This window comes from Onychostruthus taczanowskii, unplaced genomic scaffold (assembly GCF_017590055.1).
Source record: "Onychostruthus taczanowskii isolate IOZ18803 unplaced genomic scaffold, ASM1759005v1 scaffold117, whole genome shotgun sequence".
Lineage (NCBI taxonomy): Eukaryota > Metazoa > Chordata > Aves > Passeriformes > Passeridae > Onychostruthus > Onychostruthus taczanowskii.
The window spans coordinates 1,481,735-1,500,844 of NW_024498318.1; the positions used below are offsets into that span (position 1 = coordinate 1,481,735).

The 19,110-nt window shown below is 46.9% G+C and overlaps 1 protein-coding gene across 2 annotated transcripts in view; it reads left to right on the plus strand.

The window, feature by feature from the left end:
• Positions 1 to 19,110, plus strand: part of LOC121348270 (GDNF family receptor alpha-4) — a 66,443-nt gene that overhangs the window by 37,497 nt on the left and 9,836 nt on the right. The window contains exons 2-3 of one of the 2 annotated variants that reach the window (XM_041427598.1): positions 13,301 to 13,579; positions 16,602 to 16,682. In XM_041427598.1, coding sequence (XP_041283532.1) covers positions 13,301 to 13,579; positions 16,602 to 16,682 — 360 coding nt within the window. The remainder of the gene's footprint in view (positions 1 to 13,300; positions 13,580 to 16,601; positions 16,683 to 19,110) is intronic. The other variant, XM_041427600.1, reaches the window with a different exon arrangement.

The window sequence follows — 19,110 nt, forward strand, 5'->3', positions numbered from 1 at the left end:
TTTCCAACTTGGCTTCCTCTTCCAGTTTTGCTGTATGTCTTATTCGTCCTTACTTGTGATTTACTTTACAAACTCCAGCCTTCATGTCTAATATTTAGTGTCAGAGGCAAGAAAAGGTCAGTGAGAGATGAAGGGATGATGGATAGATGCAATGACCTGTGCTGGTACAGACATGTACACAATTTTGTCTTTGAACCCAGGGTTGCCTGGAAAAGTGTCACTGGAGGACATTTATGGGAGCCCTGTGGCTTCGTAACATCAAGAGGAGAATCTCTGTTCTTTGATTTTAATCATCATTAATCTTCATAAATCTTCAGGAGGGTTTAGCTTTTGTTTGAATGAATTTTGCAACTTCCAGAGAAAATAGAGGCGGGGGAGTATAATTGAGTGCTTGTTTAGTGCCAAATTCATCTTAAAGCAGGGAATGCAAATCGCATAGCAAGTGTTGAATTATATATGATTAAAACTGCTTCAGCCCTTGCAAAGAAAAATAAAAAATGGCCTTTTTATTCACCGGTTAATCATGTACAAAAAAAAATTGGATGGAACAAAAATGAACTTAATCACAGAAAAAGGGGTCACAGTTCCTGCTTGACACATGGCTGGGATCCCCATCATAACCATGCAGCACAGAGCACGCTGGCATTTAAGTGCTTCAAAGAGGTACATTAAGAAGAGGGTTCATTGATAAGTGACCCTTTAAAAGCGGGTGAGATTCTGTCCTTAGCAGTGAATGTTCAAGGTCTGCACAGTTGTCTTGGCCCATCTTGGCTGCTCGTGTGTTTTGCAGGCAGAGCTGGAAGGTTTTCCAGTGCTTAGTTATATGGAGTGATGTGCAGGACAGATAAGAGTGTTGAAACCGCTGAAGGCAGGATCCAAATACTGTCCATTTTTGCTAACAATTGTTGGTCTGGCAGCAGTTCAAACTCAACACCCGTAGACTTTTCTGATCCAGCAAGTGCCAGAGATCAAACGAGGAAAACGTAATTTTCTCCTCACTTCTCTACAGCAAGAACAGGGACCTGAAAATGACTGCTGGGCCCTGCTGTACCGAGAGCATCAGAGGTTTTTAGGGCTGTTTGATGCCGTGGGCATCACAGCTCCCCCGGAGAGCTCGATGAACTCCGTGTTCCCAGAGCTCTGTCTCTGAAGGCATTGCCCTTCTGTTGTTACTGGCAGCGTGGACAGGGGATGCTCCGTGCTCTGCCTTCCAAACTGCTCCAGGCACAAAGGAGGGTGTGGGGCGTGCAAATGGGCTCAGCTTGCCCTGGAACAGCAGTTCCCTCTGGCAGGGGTGGCAAAAGGAGGACATAGACCTCCAGCACGTGCTTTAAAAACCCAGCCACCTTTCTGCAGCTTGGTGGAAGTGTCAGCGTTCGGTGGGAGCCAGTGGATAGAAACAGAGTGTTAGAAGCTGTGTTGGAGCCTGGTGAGGCAGGGAAGAGCTGCCCAGGGACACCTTCCACTGTCCCAGCTTGCTCCCACCCCAGTGTCCAGCCTGGCCTTGTTCTGAGAGAGCCACACTTCACACAGACTTTATTCCCCTTCCATTTGTGCCTGTCTCCAGTGTTGTTTGTTTGATTTGGAGGTGCCTGTCCTCGTTTCACAAGTCCACACCTGCCACAGGGTCTCCCGTGGAAGGTGTCACAGGGACAGAGAAGGGGAGGGGACCACGTGTACGACACTGCTGCTCCAGCAGGGAAGGGAGGGTGCAAGGGTTGCTTCTGACAGGTGCTATTGTAAATAATTCCACTGCTGGGGATTAAACAGACCCTCCATAATCTGTTCCACTTTTTAACTTCCCATGTAACATTTTTCTTAATATTGATCTAAATCTCCCTTGCTGCACATTTACTCAGAATTACATCTCATCTCATGTCCCACAACAGTGGAGGGATATCTATCACTGTCCACATCCAAAATGTCTTGTTTATGTATCAGTGCTCTGATCTTGTTTCTTCAGAGCCTTCGTCCTAAACTACACAAATCCTTTTCTTTCATCCTCACCTCAGCCTGCAAAACATGTATAATTTTAATAAAATTCCTCTGGGATCTTGTCATCTTCCTTAACGTGTGTTGTCCTATGAAAAGACCCAAACTCCAGCTAAAGCCTTACTGGGGTTGAGAAGTGCAGAATAATTGCTTTCTGTGATAAACACATACTGCTTATGCCCCACACCACATGTTTTCTGGTTTTCATCCTGTTTCTTTTCCCTGTTCAGCCTGTGACCACCTGTCTCCCCACAGCCGTATCCCTTGCTTCTATTTCCTAGCTTTGCTTTCCCTCCTGTCTTTTCACACTCACATCTCCCAGTGCCACTTTTGCTTCTGGTCAGTGTCATCCTCCTGATTTCATACACTGCCTTGAACAGACCAAGATAATTTTGAATTCCAGTCTTGTCTTGCCCATTTCTTGTGACCCCCTCCTCATCTTCTGTCAGCCACAAATTACAGAAATCTGTTCTCTATTCCATCACTGGAGCCATTATGGGAATATTGAATAGTACCAGACTCAGGACAGACTCTCAAACACCTCTGAGTCTGAAAACGTGTCTTTTCTGGTTTTGGAGCTCTGTGTTCATGAGCACCCACTTGGCTGTGACTGCTCAGAGGCCACTCACTCTTGGACCTGTTCCAAATATCTTGGAGAGGTCAAACCACATGTCACACCTATTTTCCTGGACAGTGTTATCCATGAGATTGATCCATAATTCATCTGGTTCTTTTTCCTGCTTCTTTAAAAAGGGCATTCCTTTTCCACTCCTTTGGGATCTCATTCTTCATAAGAGTTAGAAAGATAAAGATTTTACTTTTCTACCACCTCTAGTGACTCATATACACAGACTCTCTGGCAGGGTCCAGCAACCCCTGGGAGAATGTATTTCTGTGTAAGCAATTCAGTGGCATGAGGGGAAATGGATTTTAAAGCAGAATTTGGAGGGGAAAATCTCTAATTCCATGGAGAGTGTGGTGGCAGAAGCAGCCTGGATGTCCTTCCAAAGGTCTAGCCCAAAAGGGTCCGTGTCCCCAAATTACTTTGTCTCCTTGGAGCTGTTGCCCCTCTCATCACCCATCACGTGTTCTGACCTGCGCCACAGCAGAAGCTCCAGGTCTTGGTCTTGGTTATGCCAGAGGGAGACACCCGTGGCACGAATGCCAGATCCATTTCTGTTCCCAGTTTGAGTCAGCAGCTGTGCAGCCATGGCTGGCCAGCACAGCCATCCCTCTGCTCACCCTCAGCCTTGCTCCACCATCTCTTTTTTGGTCAGCAGCTCCTCCATGGGAGCTGGCCGCAGCCAGACTACAGCAGATGGAGAGACCTTTGTGAATGTGGAAAAGGATGTGAATGACTGGATGGTATCTGGAAAGGAAGTGTAGACCAGGGGAAAAAGAGAAAATAAAACAGTGTTGAGATGTCTTTAATAGCACTGGTGAGCAGGGCATAGAAATCTGTGCTGTCAGATCCTGAACCCTCAGTGCTTCAGCCTCCAGAAATGCTGCTCTGTTCATGAGGCAGAAGTTAAGGGAAGGGTTTGGACTATCTGCAAACACTGAAAACTGGTTTTCAAAATAGAAGTCACTGCAATATGCCTGCCCCTGGGAGCAGTAGGAAAGAAGGACATGTCCCTCAGATGGAGATTAGGTCCAAACAACTCAATAGGAATATTCAGAGAAATTTTTTTCCCTTGAGTACCAAGGGAGGTATTTTGAAGACAATAGCTGGAGATGTGGGTTTCTTCATCCTGTGATCTGCCCCTCTTGGGTCTTTACAAATTGCCCTGACTAAGAAGACTTTGCAAATCTGCATTTCTAATGCCCCTGATGGGACACGTTCCTTATAAAAATTTCCCTCTGGTTTTTAACTTGCTCCTAAGGTTTTTGACAGGAAAATGCAAGAATTATTTGAAGGAAATAAGGACATTCCAGTCCACATAGACTGGGGGGTAGGGGAGAGGGCAGCAAAAGGGTCAAAAAATAGGGCATGGCAAAAGAAATCTAATTTGCAATCAGAAATGTGGGGTATTTGGGAGAAAGTGTAAGTGAATTGACGTATACACAGACTCTGGCCAAAGCCATGTGAATACAGAAATGCTGCTTTGACAGGTAAGAAAGATTTGCAGGGTTTGGCTCCTGGAATTAAATGAGCTCTGTTCTTTCTGGGCTGTTATTCAGGATTCCAAGTGAAGCAGGAGTGCCAGCGTGGACAGGGAGTTTTGCCAGCCAAAGAGAGGAAAGCAAGCACCTGAGTTTGAGCAAGCTGTGCCAGAGAATTAGAGAATGGTTTGGGTTTTGACGAGGTCTTTAAAGGCCATCTGTACAACCCCCTGCAATGAGCAGGGACATCTTCCACTAGATCACACTGCTCAGAGCCCTGTCCAACCTGATCTTGAATATTTCACCTCAAGATCAACCACCTGGCCGGTAAATCCTTCTGTGAATGACTCAGGACAGTGTGACAGAACTCCTGTGCACTTTGGTGGAATTGTTTTCTCAATCACTCTGCAAAAAGCACCTTGATGTACAGAGGAATGCCTTTGCTGCAGGAGTTGTTAAAGAAAAATATTCAGGTAGGGCAAATGAATCTCAAAAAAATTGACTCCAGTTTCACTGTTGCTAAGGAAATAGCCCATTCACCTGTGAGAAGACAGGAGGGTGTTCAGCTTTAATTTTCCAGCTGCATCCATGGAGCTTGAGCAGTGTAAGCCAGGAAAACAGGAGCTGAGAGCAGGCACTGCTGTCCTGGGGGTGTTTGAGCATCATTCTTGAGTGCTGGTGGAGAATTGCACAGGCCATGGAAATCTGGTGGAAGAGATTTCTCTCATCTCAAACATCATTGGGAATAAACTTCTGGAAGCCATGGCAAAGGAGAAGGCACTGCAGAAAGCTTTTGACAGTGTCACTGGCAGGAGGCTTGGGAGCTGGGTATCAATCCAGATCAGAGCTTTCTGGAACTGAGAGCACAGTGCACAGATGCAAGAATTAGCAGTGTCAGTGCTACAGCCCTGAGGGATTCTGCAGAATCTGTGAGATCATGAAAAACCATTGCAGTGGCCACCAATGCACACAGGGATGGAAGAAATAGATATGTGTGAAATGTGTCAGGAGTTTTTACCTTGGAGACAAAAAACAACAATGCTGGGTCAGATGTGGTGGACCTGTGGGATCATCCATGGCACTGAGACTGCATTATTAGAGACTCTCATATTAAGTTACCCCGTAGGAAACAATAAACCTTTATGTGGCACATATGGGCTTCCAGAAATGGTAATTTTTTACATCAGTGCACAGTTAATTAATAGGACTTTGCAAGATTTTGAGAAGTTGGTAAATGCCAGAACTCTTCAGTCAAATTATTTGAAACAAAGTGGAGCTAAGGGAGTTAAAAAAATTCTCAGATATTTAATCTATATGTGTGTAAAACCATTACAGGCACCGAGAAAGATCTGGATCTCACTCTGCTGGACTTAAGCAGACTGCCTTTAAGGCATTGGGTGTTGTTAGCTGAAATTTTGCTCAGAAAGATAGAGTATTAGGCTGCCTTGCTTATCCCAACCTGGGCTGGGAAGCTGAGCTGATCTTGATGCACAGATAGAGAAATAAAAATACATGTACAAAATCAAGTGATGTTTGAGGAGCTCAGTTACTTCAGACTCTGTGGCTGATGACTCCTGAATGCTGCTTTAGTGGCAGGCAAGCATAAACTGCAACATGAGAAGAAATTTTGCTTGTAAAAGGAGAAGATGCAAAGGGTTTAATGATGAGGTTGTCTAGGAAAGACACTGGGAAAACATGTCACAGTGTGTGCTCCAGCATCCAATCACAGTATTGGCCAATGGAACTTCTAAAGATGAATCTTGCTCCAGGTGTGGCCAGTGGAGGAACCCCAGACACCTCTGTGCTGAGCTCTTTGGGGGGTCTCAGTGAATCTTGGTCCAGGTGTGGCCAGTGGAGGAACCCAAACACCTCTGTGCTGAGCTCTTTGGGGTCTCAGTGAATCTTGCTCCAGGTGTGGCCAGTGGAGGAACCCCAGACACCTCTGTGCTGAGCTCTTTGGGGGTCTCAGTGACTGCAGCTAAAGGATGTGGTGCTGTGGCTGCTCTGCCTGGACACTGCAGCCCTTTGGAGCACCAGGGACACGCTGTGCCAGGAGCTGCAGCACACAGCACTTTCTTTCCTCTAAAGGCTGGAAAAGCAGCCCCATGGCAATTACTGATCAGGAACTTGAACATGTAAGCCCAGTGGGGGCAGGCTGTTGTGAGTGTCCAGCATGTTGCTGATAGCACAAATACCGCCTTGCTTAAATTATTCCTTAGTTCTCCCAGTTTCCCCATGTACAAACCTCATTTGTCTTGGCATGCCTCTGCACATGACCAGGCCCCCTTTCTGCTGTGCTTCTGGCACCTGCAGGATGCTCCTTGCCTTACACTGATATCCTTCTGCTTGTTCCTTACCTTAGGCTTACATCCAGGGCATGGAATTTTGGTTTCCTTTGTGTGTGACAAATCCAGCTGATGACCAGGGCCATCAGCCTCTGGGAGCTGGCACAAAGAGAGTCACAACACTGCAATTGCAGATGTTGTTTGCCCAGAGAGGTGTTGGCTGCCCCATCCGTGGAATCCCATGCTTTCCCCTCTGCAGCCATGGCCAGTTGCACTGCCTGGCTGTGCCATGGCTCTCCAGGAAAACACATGAGGGATTCCTCTTTGGGACAGGGTGCTCACAGTGTCCTCTTGGGATCAGCCTAACTGGGGGAGTAAAGATCATTTGAATATCGAGAATCCTCAGCATTCTTATTGAGTCACCTTCCTTGAGAATGTGCTTTCTGCAGCATTTTGGTCAGACTCTGGATTGTGGTCAGGCATTGGAACAGGATGCCCATGAGAGTGTGGAGTGTCCATCCTGGAGGGATTTCAAAGCCCTGTGGATGTGGCACTTGGGGACATGGGCAGTGCAGGGGGAATGGTTGAACTTAGTGATCTGAAAGGGCTTCTCCAGCCTAAATGGTTCTATGATTCTATGTGCAGGTCAAATATTAGACTGGAAGCCACAGAAAGACAAGGGAACAAACTTGTTGCTCACCATCATCTTTCAGGTGAACACATGGGGAGATCTCTGGATGGGGAGCATGACAGGTCAGAGGTGGGAAAGGTCACAGGGTGATGTGACTGAGCAGACCAGGCAGAGTTAGACCAAAAAAGGAGCTGTCTCCTGGTTCTAAGCTTGTTTTGCTCTGCCTCAGCAGAGAATCTTTATGTCTTTACCAGGGCCAGAACATTTTAAAGTCAAAATTAGGTGGAACTTGAGGTCTTGTATATCTACTGTACATACTTAAAGATCACCTCTGACCCTTGAGACCTCAGTTGTCCTTACTGCTCTCTGCTAGATGTTCTCTCACCTTGGCATACGAGGAGTTGATATCCAGAGACCACCAGTTGTCCCACAGGATGGGATAACTGTGGGATACAGTGCCCCAGTGTTGAGACCCTGCTGATCACAAACCCCAGTCACCCTGTCTGGTATGACTGCCTAGCTTTGGGAGGGGGAGAAGAGCCTCTGTTCCAGCAGAAATCAGACTGAACCTTCCCTATACACCAATATCATGGTGTCCCCAGATTTCGGTGAGGAATTAATGCGACGGATCATTTTCTCTGCCAAAACTTCTAGCTAGCTGTGTGATCTCTGTTTCAGATACACAGTATTTCAGAATAATACTTTGGGACTTCATGAATCTTTGGGACTTCATACTCTACTTTGGGACTTCATGAATCCACAAAAGTTTTAAGCCCTCTTCCTGGGTCTGATGGATTAAACTAATTTAAAATAGATAGACAAATATTTGCAACCAGGTCATGCACTGAGCATGATGGTCTGATTTTCATCCTCCTTTCATAAGAATATTGTTTATAGCTGATTTGGTGGCTAGTCTGGCTGAGTCAGTCCAGTAGGATGGGGCATTCCAGAGGCATCTTTAGAAAACAAAGGCTGAAGCCTTGTCAAAAAGGATGTGTTAGTGTAGGGGAGTAATGATATCTAGGGAGACTTTACCCCAAGTCATCATGAGGGCTTTCATGATGAGTTCTGTTCTCCTTAAGGGTAATGGAGACATGATACAACTTGTCATGGTATCTGGGTGTCATGTATAAATCTATGATAAACAGCCAGACAGATCAGAGAAATGTTTTCTTTGGGTTTGAGTCCTTACAGTGGTTTTCTCCTACATGGATCAGCCATTGGTGGAGAGGGAAATGTTCAGTGTGTTGGAAATATTCAGGGTGTTGCTGCGGTTATTTGTATCTCCTCAGTGCCTGTAAAGTCCTGTGTGGAGGCACAGATCAAATAGAGACAAAATACTGCTCGTAAGGTGGAGGGAAGGGGTGAAGGGTCAGAGCTGGAGGGACAAAGGGTCAGGCAGCACATTTTTAATGCCTGATCAAGACACGCAGCACGTTATTGGCCTGAACTTTCCAGTATTGCTTTAACACCCTCAGACCTTGCATTCCTGAGATGTTCTCAGCAAATTCCATCAGCCCAGTGCTGGCTGGGAAGGATCCCTAGGAGCAGATCTGTTTGCAGTGTGGGATTGCGTTATGTGTGTGCTGTGTTGGTAAAACCATGGAAGTCCACAGAGGACTGTCAGCAAGGAGAGGCGGTGTCCTCCTGTGAGCGTTCAGAAACACATAATCACGGAATGATCACATGCAGGTGCTTCTACTGAAGAGCTCTGGGTGTCAGGGGTACAGACCCAAATCTGACTCCGACATGGGCTCAGGATGAGCACATTTTTATACCCTTATAGTTATATAACTACATATTAATCATTAAATTTATATTGTTCTATTGTATACACTGATTTCACCCAAGCATGGATTCTTGTCATTTCCATCAAGCCCCCCAAACCTACTTTCTCATGATTCTTGTTATGATTAAACAATAATTGTATCCAATTACCAAACAATTCCCCCCAAACCTACTTTCTCATTTTATCATATAACAATCATATCATTTATCACAGTCATTGAATTATTATACAGGTGCAGTTTCGCATGATCCAGTAAAGCCTAACATTCTCCCAGGGCCTACCAGGCCCAACCTTTCTTTCCAACTCAACTGAATATCCCATGATTTTAAAGACATCCCTATGCTGTCACTCCTCAGGTGAGCTGCTCTGAGTTAGCACAGGAGACACTGGGGCAGCCTCAGAGAGGTGTTGGAGCATGGAACCTGCCCTGAGATCAGGGCAAGACAGGTGGAAGGGAGAAAACTTCCCCTTGTGTGGAGAACAGCATCCCAAAGGAGGTTTCTGGGCTCTACAAAATCCAGGTGACAGCTCTAAGCTCTGGACAAGGTGTGTGGGATCCCGTGGGAGGGCTGTTCTCAAGCAGGCTGGGGGAAGGAGCATAGGTATGGCAGAGGTGTTCACTGGGGCTGCTCTGCAGGTATTTCAGCAGCAAATGGAAAATGAAATTTGAGCTGTGTACAAGAGTTTGTTCCTTGTGTGATCCTGAGCATTTGGCTATAAAATCATGGCATGAAAACACAGTTTAAACCAGGTTTAGCAGGGGCCACCTCCATTAGCCACCTGGGCCCATTCATGCATGACTATTGGTTTATGGATAGTTGGGAAATGCTAGGAATATTTCTTCAAGACATCCCTGCTCCCCCTTTCTCCAGACTGAGCCCCTTCCCAGCTCCCTCAGCTGCTCTTCACAGGACTTACTGTCTAGACCCTTCCCCAGCTTTGTTTCCCTTTTCCGGACATTCTCCAGCCCCTCAAATGAGGAGTGTAAAAAGATTCCCACTGAATTCATATATAAACTGGAGGAGAGGGAAGAGGGATGTATCCCAGGGCCCCCACTGGAACTGGTGTGGTTCCTGCTAAAACATCTAAAGCCCAAGTTGAGTAAAAAAGAGAGAGTGACAGGACTCCACGTTGGTGCTCTCCAGGCATTTTATTCACTATTTCCAGCCCAGATGGAATCACCTTCACACTTCTGTACCCCAGACACAGCTGCACTTCCTTGAGAAAGGAAATTACATCCTTGGAGGAGAGTCAGACCTGCTTGGTCAGCACAAGGCACTTTGAGACACCTATCTGAGAGGAGCTGAGGGTCTGTTAAAATGGGAAGAGACGGGTTTTTCTCTTACTCCCACACTTGAGGAGTAACTCTGGGTGAATGGCACTGAGATAAGAGTGAGCAGAAACAGATGTGGTGCACAGCTACAAACAGGATGTGAAAATAAACTCATTACTCCATCTGCCCACCGTAAACAGCGTGAAATTAGCAGGGAGTGAGGAATAAAACTCCAGACAAATGGCTTTTTAAGGGAGCAGAGGGAGCTGGAAGGGCTGCTATTAGAAAAGCAGAGACACAGAATGCCCAAGCCACACACAGCTCCATGCATATCCCAATTCCCTGGTTAGTCAAGGAGGAGGAAAATCCCACAGCACAGAGCCTGCCAGGAGCTATTTTTGAAGGCAAAACCAGAAAGGCCACTCCATCTTTGGAAGAGAAGACCTAATATTGCTCTTGTCCCTGCCTGTTAGGAAGGACCATCAATTTTATAAGTCATGGAGATTTATTTTTTTCCCTAAGAGGTGCTGTCTTAATGTTGCATAAAATTACTCTCTCAGGGGCAGAGTGAGGAGAAAAACGTGGCGTTATGTTGTCTCAGCTGCAAAGACACTGCTAACAATAAAAGGCCCTGAATGATTTGGTTTTTAAGTGACACAATTACAGAACGGGTCATTCATGACACTCCAAGTGGCTTCAAGCACCTCTGCCGTAAAGTCTGAAAGGAGGTGTTTTATGCTGTGGGTTTGGGCTGTAAATATTCACCCCTGACCTTTGTTCTATGAAGCAAGGCTTGGTTTGAGGATATAGTTACTTAAAATTTTGCAGAAAAATTTCTCAAATGGTCAATCTGCTTGATTTATTTAAAGTGAGATCCCAAAGTGTTTTATGGCTTTTACAGGCTGGTTGTGTTTATAACCATCCTGGGGAGTATCTTCTGCAATTCATGTAGTGGAGAAAGGGAAGGAAGGTCATAATTTCTATTTTAACCTACTTTTCTAGCAGCTGACAGGACACTGACAAAGTCATCTCTTCTGGAATACAACCTGCTGGGCTTTATCCTCATTCAGAGGAGACCCTTTGGAAAAAGCCAGAGTAAGATAAGTAGAGTATTTTTTCCTTTATTCCTATGGATTCTGCTCAGATATGTTCTCTAGCTCATTTTATGGATCTCAGTGAATTTGCAAATTGCCCAAATGATATTTCAAGGAAACTCGTTGCCTGTGTTCGAAGTTCTTCAGTATATGACAGCCCAAGGCAGAGTTTCCCACATGTTGGAAATAATTTCTCTCTCCACGTTTGGCAGATCCAAACAAGCCTTGAGTGCTAAATAAACTAGGTCTATGAATAAATCAGGGGCAGGAGAACTCAAATTTGAGATAGTGTGAGATTTGAAATACCTGAAAGCTTGACATTGGCCATGAGGCACTTTGAAATAGTCTGCAGTTAGATGAAAGGTTTTTCATTTGAGATTCCACTGGGATACTTCAGGAGGAAACCTCCTAGTGGGTTCATCCAAAGTTTGTAATAAACATAATTGAAGTATCTGAACTCCAGCTGCTACTTTCTACTCTAATCAAGAGCAACAGAGGCAGCTCCTTCTTAGCAAACACACTGTGACTGCTGAGGGAACAGAAATGGATCTCCTGGGCTCGCGTGCTCAACTGGGAGGTGCAGAAATTAAGGAGAGGTAGCAGTTGGAAGGCTGAAAAGGGGACTTTATGAAGAGACCTGTAGAGTCTTGGAGAAAGCAGAGATTTCATGAAGCTCTCAGAGATGGAGATCAGGGACTCATATTTTTCTCAGGAAGCAGGATTTTCTAATATTGTCCAAGCTGGGTCTCACCAGAAGGAGACACTGGAGAGAGTCAAAAAGCAGATGGTCTTTTCTGTCCTTCCCCTTCTGCTTCCTACCCAAAGGGAAGGCAAGTTATGTTAGAGACAGAGAGTTTTCCTTTGGGAAGTATTGTAGTACTCCTTCAAGGTCATAACAGTAGTTTCTGTTTGGATAGTACAGTGGGATCCAAAATTACTGTACAGGCACTGGAACTGATTCTCCCCTTCATAAACCAGGTCTGCTCTTCCTCACTCTCCCAAGCCGTGGAGCAGTCCTGCCTGTCCTGTGTCAAATGCTCCAGACCATCACACCAGTCCCCTCTCTGCCAGCTGGGTGCCACACAGCGCCATCCTGCTGAGCACACCTGAGCAGGGCTGAGCAGCTGGCCCTGCCCTTTGCCAGGAGCAGCGATGCAGCCACGAGCCTTGGGCTGAGCACATCCCAGGAGCCAGCCTGGACATGTCCAGCCTGCTTTAGCTAGAAGAGCAATAAATAACGGGGGATTGGTCTGCTCCTGGCACTGAGGCACAGCACCACTGAGCCCTGATGAGCTAATTTATTGGTGTATGTATAGCAATACAATCTTTCTCCCATGCTTTGGGCTCTCCTCTCCAAATGGAGAGCACAGCATTTTGTGTTGGTAAAGGAACTCTGAAGACAATTTACAAAAGATTGGAAAAAGCCAAGACAGAAACAGTGTGAGTCCTGGGGAGATGGTGACAGTGAACAAGGGCCAACTCCTGGGATATATGTGGGCTGACTACATGTCAAAACACCCACACAGAGCCATTTATAGCTCCAGGAAGGTGTAGGCACAGTTAAACCATATTCAAGGAGGAGAGGCCAGGGTCTCTGTAACATTGGGCTACAGTTAACTTTGAAGGGCAGAAATGAGATAGAGAGCTGGGAAAGAAAGGATTTGAAAATATTTTTGTTCTCCAAGAAGGAAAAATCAACCACCAGGAACTGGTCAAGTTTCTGTCACTTACAATCCTGCTAGCAGGCTGATCCTGTCATAGAACCATGGAATGATTTGGGTTGGGAAGGACCTCAAAGCTCATTTGGTTCCACCCCTCTGCCATGGGCAGAGACACCTTCCACTTTCCCGGTTGCTCAGAGCTCCATCGAGCCTGGCCCTGAACACTTCCAGGAACGGGGCATCCACAGCTTCTCTGGGGCACCTAGAAGAAGGAGACTGCGGGAGACACAGGCCATTTCCCGGGAGACACAGGCCATTTCCCGGGAGACACACGCCATTTCCCGGGAGACACAGGCCATTTCCCGGGAGACACACGCCATTTCCCAGGAGACACACGCCATTTCCCGGGAGACACACGCCATTTCCCGCGGGGCTGCTCCATGGCGCTGACCGCTCTCCCCTTCCCTTGCAGAAGGCATGGCAGCGGCGCTTGGCGCGAGCAGGGACTGCCTGCAGGCGGGCGAGGCCTGCACCACCGACCCCGTGTGCAGCGCCAAGTTCCGCACGCTGCGCCAGTGCATCGCGGGCAACGGCGCCAACAAGCTGGGCCCCGACGCCAAGAGCCAGTGCCGCAGCACCGTGAGCGCCCTGCTCTCCAGCCAGCTCTACGGCTGCAAGTGCAAGCGCGGCATGAAAAAGGAGAAGCACTGCCTCAGTGTCTACTGGAGCATCCACCACACGCTGATGGAAGGTCAGTGGAACGGGGCTCCTTTCTGATGATCGTCCTAAAAGGGAATTGCTCGCGGGCCGCTCTGCAGGGCTCCCCAGCTCTGAGGTTGCTGCAGAATACCCCTGTATGATCCTGTTCTGTCTCAAGGCGTGCTGATCACACCCAAGGGAGCAGCATGGAGCTGTGTTAGGGCAGGTTTAGGTGGATATCAGAAAAGGCTCTTCCCCCAGAGGGTGGTCAGACACTGCCCAGTCTACCAGGGAATGGGCACAGTTCAAAGGCTGCCAGAGCTCCAGGAGCATTTGAATAACACTCTCAGGCACAGGGTGGGATTGTTGAGGTGTCCAGTAGGGTGAGGAATTGGCCTTGAGGGTCCCTGTGGGCCCCTTCCAGCTCAAGAGATTTGATGATCCTATTGATCCCCATGGTATTGACGTTTTGGTAAAAGCACTACTGAAAATCTGAGATGCCTCCTTCCTTTTTTTTTTTTTTTTACCCAACCTCTCTTTTATGACATTCCCAATATACATTGAGATCTTTTGCTGGAGAAATGCACTGCGTATTTTGTATCTAAGTATGCTAACCAAGACCATAAACACTGTAAATTTTATAGAAACACAACATAAAGCACAGGCATTGAGGAAAAACAGCATGAACTTCAAAAAAATCACTCTCTTAGAATGTCTCAAGTGCATCAGTGTCTTTGTGTTAGTGAAGATTTGGGGCTGGTGACATCAAGTTGGAACTTAAAGTGTTCCCAGAGCCAGTATTCAATAGGTTTGGATTTTGACGTTTTTTAAGAGTCACCATAAAATTGCACCTCAGTGACCATAACTCTTCCTTGTCAGGCTGGTGAGTATTTTATGCACCATGAAAATTAAAATGGGGAATAAAACAGACCCTTCCAGCCATGGGCTGTGAAGTGGATTAATAAAACACTGCTGGCTGATACCTGAAAGGAAAAGTGCAGGGTTGAAACCACAGGCCAAAAGGCCAAGCAAAACAAAGCAAATGGACAAAGCAGTGCACAGGCTTTCCAGGATGGAAACTGGTTGATCAAATTCTGGGAAGCTTCCAGGTGCCACAGCTTGCAGGGTGCAGAGCATGGTGCTATGAACTGACTGGGCAAATACAAGACCTGAGCACCCTCCAGTATCTGGCCTTTCCCATAATTAAATGCCAGATTTGTTTTCATTGAAGGGAAGTCCGGGGAAGAGATGGCAGTCCATTTTCTCCATTCATCTCAGTGGGTGCTGTCACAGCCCCTTCCCAGCTGACCTTCATGGCTCAAACTTGAAAACAGGTCACCTGTGACATGGCTGTGTAGGGCAGTGCTGTCATGAGGATTTCCAGCTCTGGAACACAGAGCTTTATGTTGGAAGGGATCTGAAGGACCCTGGAAGTTCCAAGCCCCTGCCATGGGCAGGGAGAGACACCTTCCTCTAGAAGGAAGAGAAGAGAGGCCAGCAAGGAGTGCTGAGAGCAGGCAGGGGCCAGCTCTGGGTCTCCAGATGCAGAATAACAGTTTGGTGCTGGATGGACTCCCTGCCCAGTATGCTGGGACTTCCACCTTGGGAATGACTGGGAGAGGGCTGTTCTTGGAGGCTGACAACAGCTCTACTCCACTTCTCTGCTGTCATGTCCTGAGCCACACACTTTTTCAAACTGACTTCATTTGCAATGCAGATTCACACACCAAACTTTTGATTTCCTTGCCTTAATTTCCCCAGGGAAATACATTTCGTAGCAGTCCCATGTTTCAGAGTCCTTACACATGTTTAATTGACTGAGAAAGGAAGCCAATCCACACAGTCCATGTAGAGCTTTGTTTCTCAATCACACTTACCCAGGAGGCTGCAAAAAGCTTCTTAGAATCCCTCTTGCAAAAACAATTGTGGAAGTGCGTGCTCAGGGAATTTACAAAGCACACTATTTACTCAGCTTCTCTTGAGCACACCCGTGTTTAGCCACCTTCCCACTTAGAGACACAATAACATGATGACAACCCGATAACAACTCTCTGATAAGGTGCTTTATCATCAGGACATAAAACTGCTGTGCTGGAAAATACAAATGGGCCCCTCTCTAGTCAGTAACGGTGCAAGATATTTCAATGAAGGTGTAAAGCTGCCTTGTAATGCGCCGGTGGTAATTGCACAGGGCTGTGGACACTGGGAGCCTTTCTTGCTGCCTCTGCTGCCTCTTGCTGCAGCTGGAGGTCAGCACATGCCCAGAGCGTCAGGCTGGATAGTTCTTCTATCCCAGCCAGTACATCTGCTGCTGCTGTCCACATCCATCTAGATGTCTAATCAAAAAACAAACAGATACTGAGCTGTTTGCTTCAGTAATATTCCATGGTATCCATCAGGCTGATGGGGCATTACAGACCATTGCACAGATGAAAGGGAAGCACCAGTTGAATAAAATCAGGCTCCCAGAGACTTAAAAATGACAAGAGGAAGTTTCTTCAGGAGCTGTGGGTCATTAGCTTTGTGCCAAGTGAGAAAACGCTGTCAGCAAGGAGAAAGGGAGAGGTGATAGTAAATATGGAGTGTGTCATCACCCACATAATCCTGCGCACAGCTCTGTCTGTGTCCTAAAAACAGGTGAGGGCCTTTGACTCAGGGAGAGACATAGAAGAAACGGCAGTAATGGTGACGGGAACCCTGTGTATGTAGGGAGCTGGTGATTTGAGCTCTGCCCTGGAGCAGGAGCCTGTGCTACACTCTGATGTCCTCTCTGGCAATCCCTGCAGTGTGCCCCAGAGCTTGGCTACAGAGCTGCAACTCAACAGTTCCTGACAGGCTGCCCCACTCCAAAATGGAGATACATTTTTAAAGCCAGTTACATTCTATTCCCATCTCCAAGGATGTGTCCGCACACCTGTTCCCATGGCTCTGAGTGTCCATTTGCTCGTGGCCTTTAGAGCATAGTCCACTTGGACCCACCAAACAATGTTTCACTGCAGATGTCGAACCTTGTGCATTTCAGCCATCTCTGAGGAGCCTCATCTGCCTTCTCACCAGCTTCTGTCTTCCCCCAGGCATGAATGTCCTGGAGAGCTCCCCTTACGAGCCGTTCATCAGGGGCTTGGATTACGTCCGGCTGGCATCCATCACTGCAGGTAGGTGGGTGGGAGATGCTCTGACACCTCCTGTGCAGGCAGGGAGGGCCCTGGCTGAGGGGTCAAGGGCTGCAGACAGGGAAGTCCTTCGTGCTCCTTGTGAGCATTGCATGGTTCATGTCTAGCAGTTGTTTTTTCCAAGGAGTTGCCTCTGATTCCTTTGCTAAACTATTACATGTTCTGGGAATTGTGAATTTTGTCTTTTTGGATGTTTCATGTCTGTACTATGAAGGACTGGGAGTTAGATGTGGTACAAAGACCCCTTCCAATGACCTATCCCAGGCACACTCATTCTCCATAGCAGGTGGATGATCTGTTCCATGCAGACAGTTCATCAAACAGGAGCTGCTTGGGCATTGTTAGGCTTGAGAAGGCGCTTCCACACCAGTCACGGGATCGAACTCTGCAGGAAAAGAGGTCAATAACTCAACCTATGTGTTGATCCCAGCCACAGCCTTTAACCACCTGCCCTGAGGGTAACCTCAGGACCCAGAGCCATATTCTGCTGTACATCTAACCCTGTTAATGGCTGAGCAGAGCAGTCTGACACCTTTTAACTGCTCGAGGGCTCAGCAGTTCAAAGGTCGGTGTGGCCGCCAATAACCCGTCCATCACCAATGGCACAGCTGCCACCACAATCAGCCTGTGCTCCACAGCTGTGAGGAAGCTTTCCAAGAGTGGGTATTTTACCAAACTGCCTGTCTGGGAGCAGGTAATGTGCTCCTCCTGTGTCTCTGGCAGATGTGCCCAAACAGCTTTCCCAAGTGTGCTTTGCTCTGGGGTGACATCCACAGCTGGAGTGCACTCAGGTGAGGAAGGAGCAGCATGTCCCTGCAGCAGACAATGTCTGCAGTCCCCAGCATGGCCAGGCACTTGTTGGGTGACAATGTCCTGCAGCAAATTAACCCATCAGCCCTGGACAAGGGGAGCAGAGGGGATGGGAGGTGCTCCCTGACCTTGCTCTTACTGACTCCACCTGGCAGATTGGTGCATGGACAGGGAATTTTTTTGCTGGGTCACGGTTTTCTTTACTGGAGCTTTTCCCCTTCTGCTGAGTCCCAGAAAGCTTCAGAGCATGGGGAAATCAAGGGATGGGGATTTTTATGCGTGGTTAACACATTCTCAGGTTTTTAAAGCAAATTGAAATAGGTCGTGCAGCAAAGCAAATGGGCCCAGAGCAGCAGGGGTTCTTCAGAGGACTTGGCATCCACTTAGGGACACAAAATTTCTTAGCCTTTTTGTCCTTATTCATACTAATCAATATCTTCTATTACATAACTTATGACCTGCTGCCCTCTGCCTGTCCAGTGTTCAGGGTCATATGGTGAATACTGCCAAAGGACCCTCTTTCAAATCTGCCAAAAAGAAACCCCAAGAACTTGTTGAAACATAAGACACTCCTGTGACCGTAGGCCAAGTGAACAACAGGTATATTAAACTAAATTTTACATAAACAATATATGGCCACTACTAAAACTGTACAAATGGAACCATATCCCTCCACTCTAATTGTAGCAGTGATTTAAAAAGCACATCCGCTGGTGTTGCGTGGGAAGAGGAGAAAATCCAGCATTTGATTTATTGGCTGAATGGGTAATGAAACCCTTCCAAGTAACTGTTTCCTACACGTTAGCTGGCAGCTTCCCAGCATAAACCGATGCTCTGACAATATTCATCTCTGGGCAGTTTTAAAGGTAAGTGCTTACTGAAGGGATCACAACAAGCAAAAGTTTCACCCACCATAAAATAACTGAGAAACTTGGAATTTGACTTCCAGCTCACTGTAAGCAATAGGGGGTAACAGGAAGGAAAAAATAAATGCTGGGAGAAGGAGCATCAGATAAAGTCAGGGAAATAAAGGAGGGCAGCCAGCTCTGAAGGGCTCAGGGAGACTGTCAATGTTTTAACACTTGTCAGCAGCAACTGGCTGGTTTTAACTCCCAGTCAAAGATAGGGCTTGACTCTGCATTGAAAATTTATCATTCTGGGGATTTTTCCTCAGTGGAAAAATCTTTCTCTGCTGGGGAGAAAGTCCTTCTGGTATGCTGCTGGTCATGATTTTAATTCAGAGAGGTGAAAACCAGTTTCAAATTCATCTTCTCTCTCAAGCTTGAAGGACCTTTTTTTTATCTGTTCAATCAGACACATTCTGATGTTCCCACTGACTCCTGCCAGGGACGCTGTAGAATTTTTCCCCTCTATAAAACAGACCCCTATCCACCTTTGAAGCAGCCCTACATCCAGTGTTAGACAAATGCCTTTTCCTCTTCTTTTCCCTCTTTTCACAGAGAAGGCTGTTGGCATATAAACTCACGAGATCCCTTACTTTCCCACTGAAGACACTGTTTTTCTCATCCATCACTACAGTTTTTGCTTTATTTTCCTGACCTTTCCCCTTACTGCAAGTTTCCTCCACCTTCCCTGCATC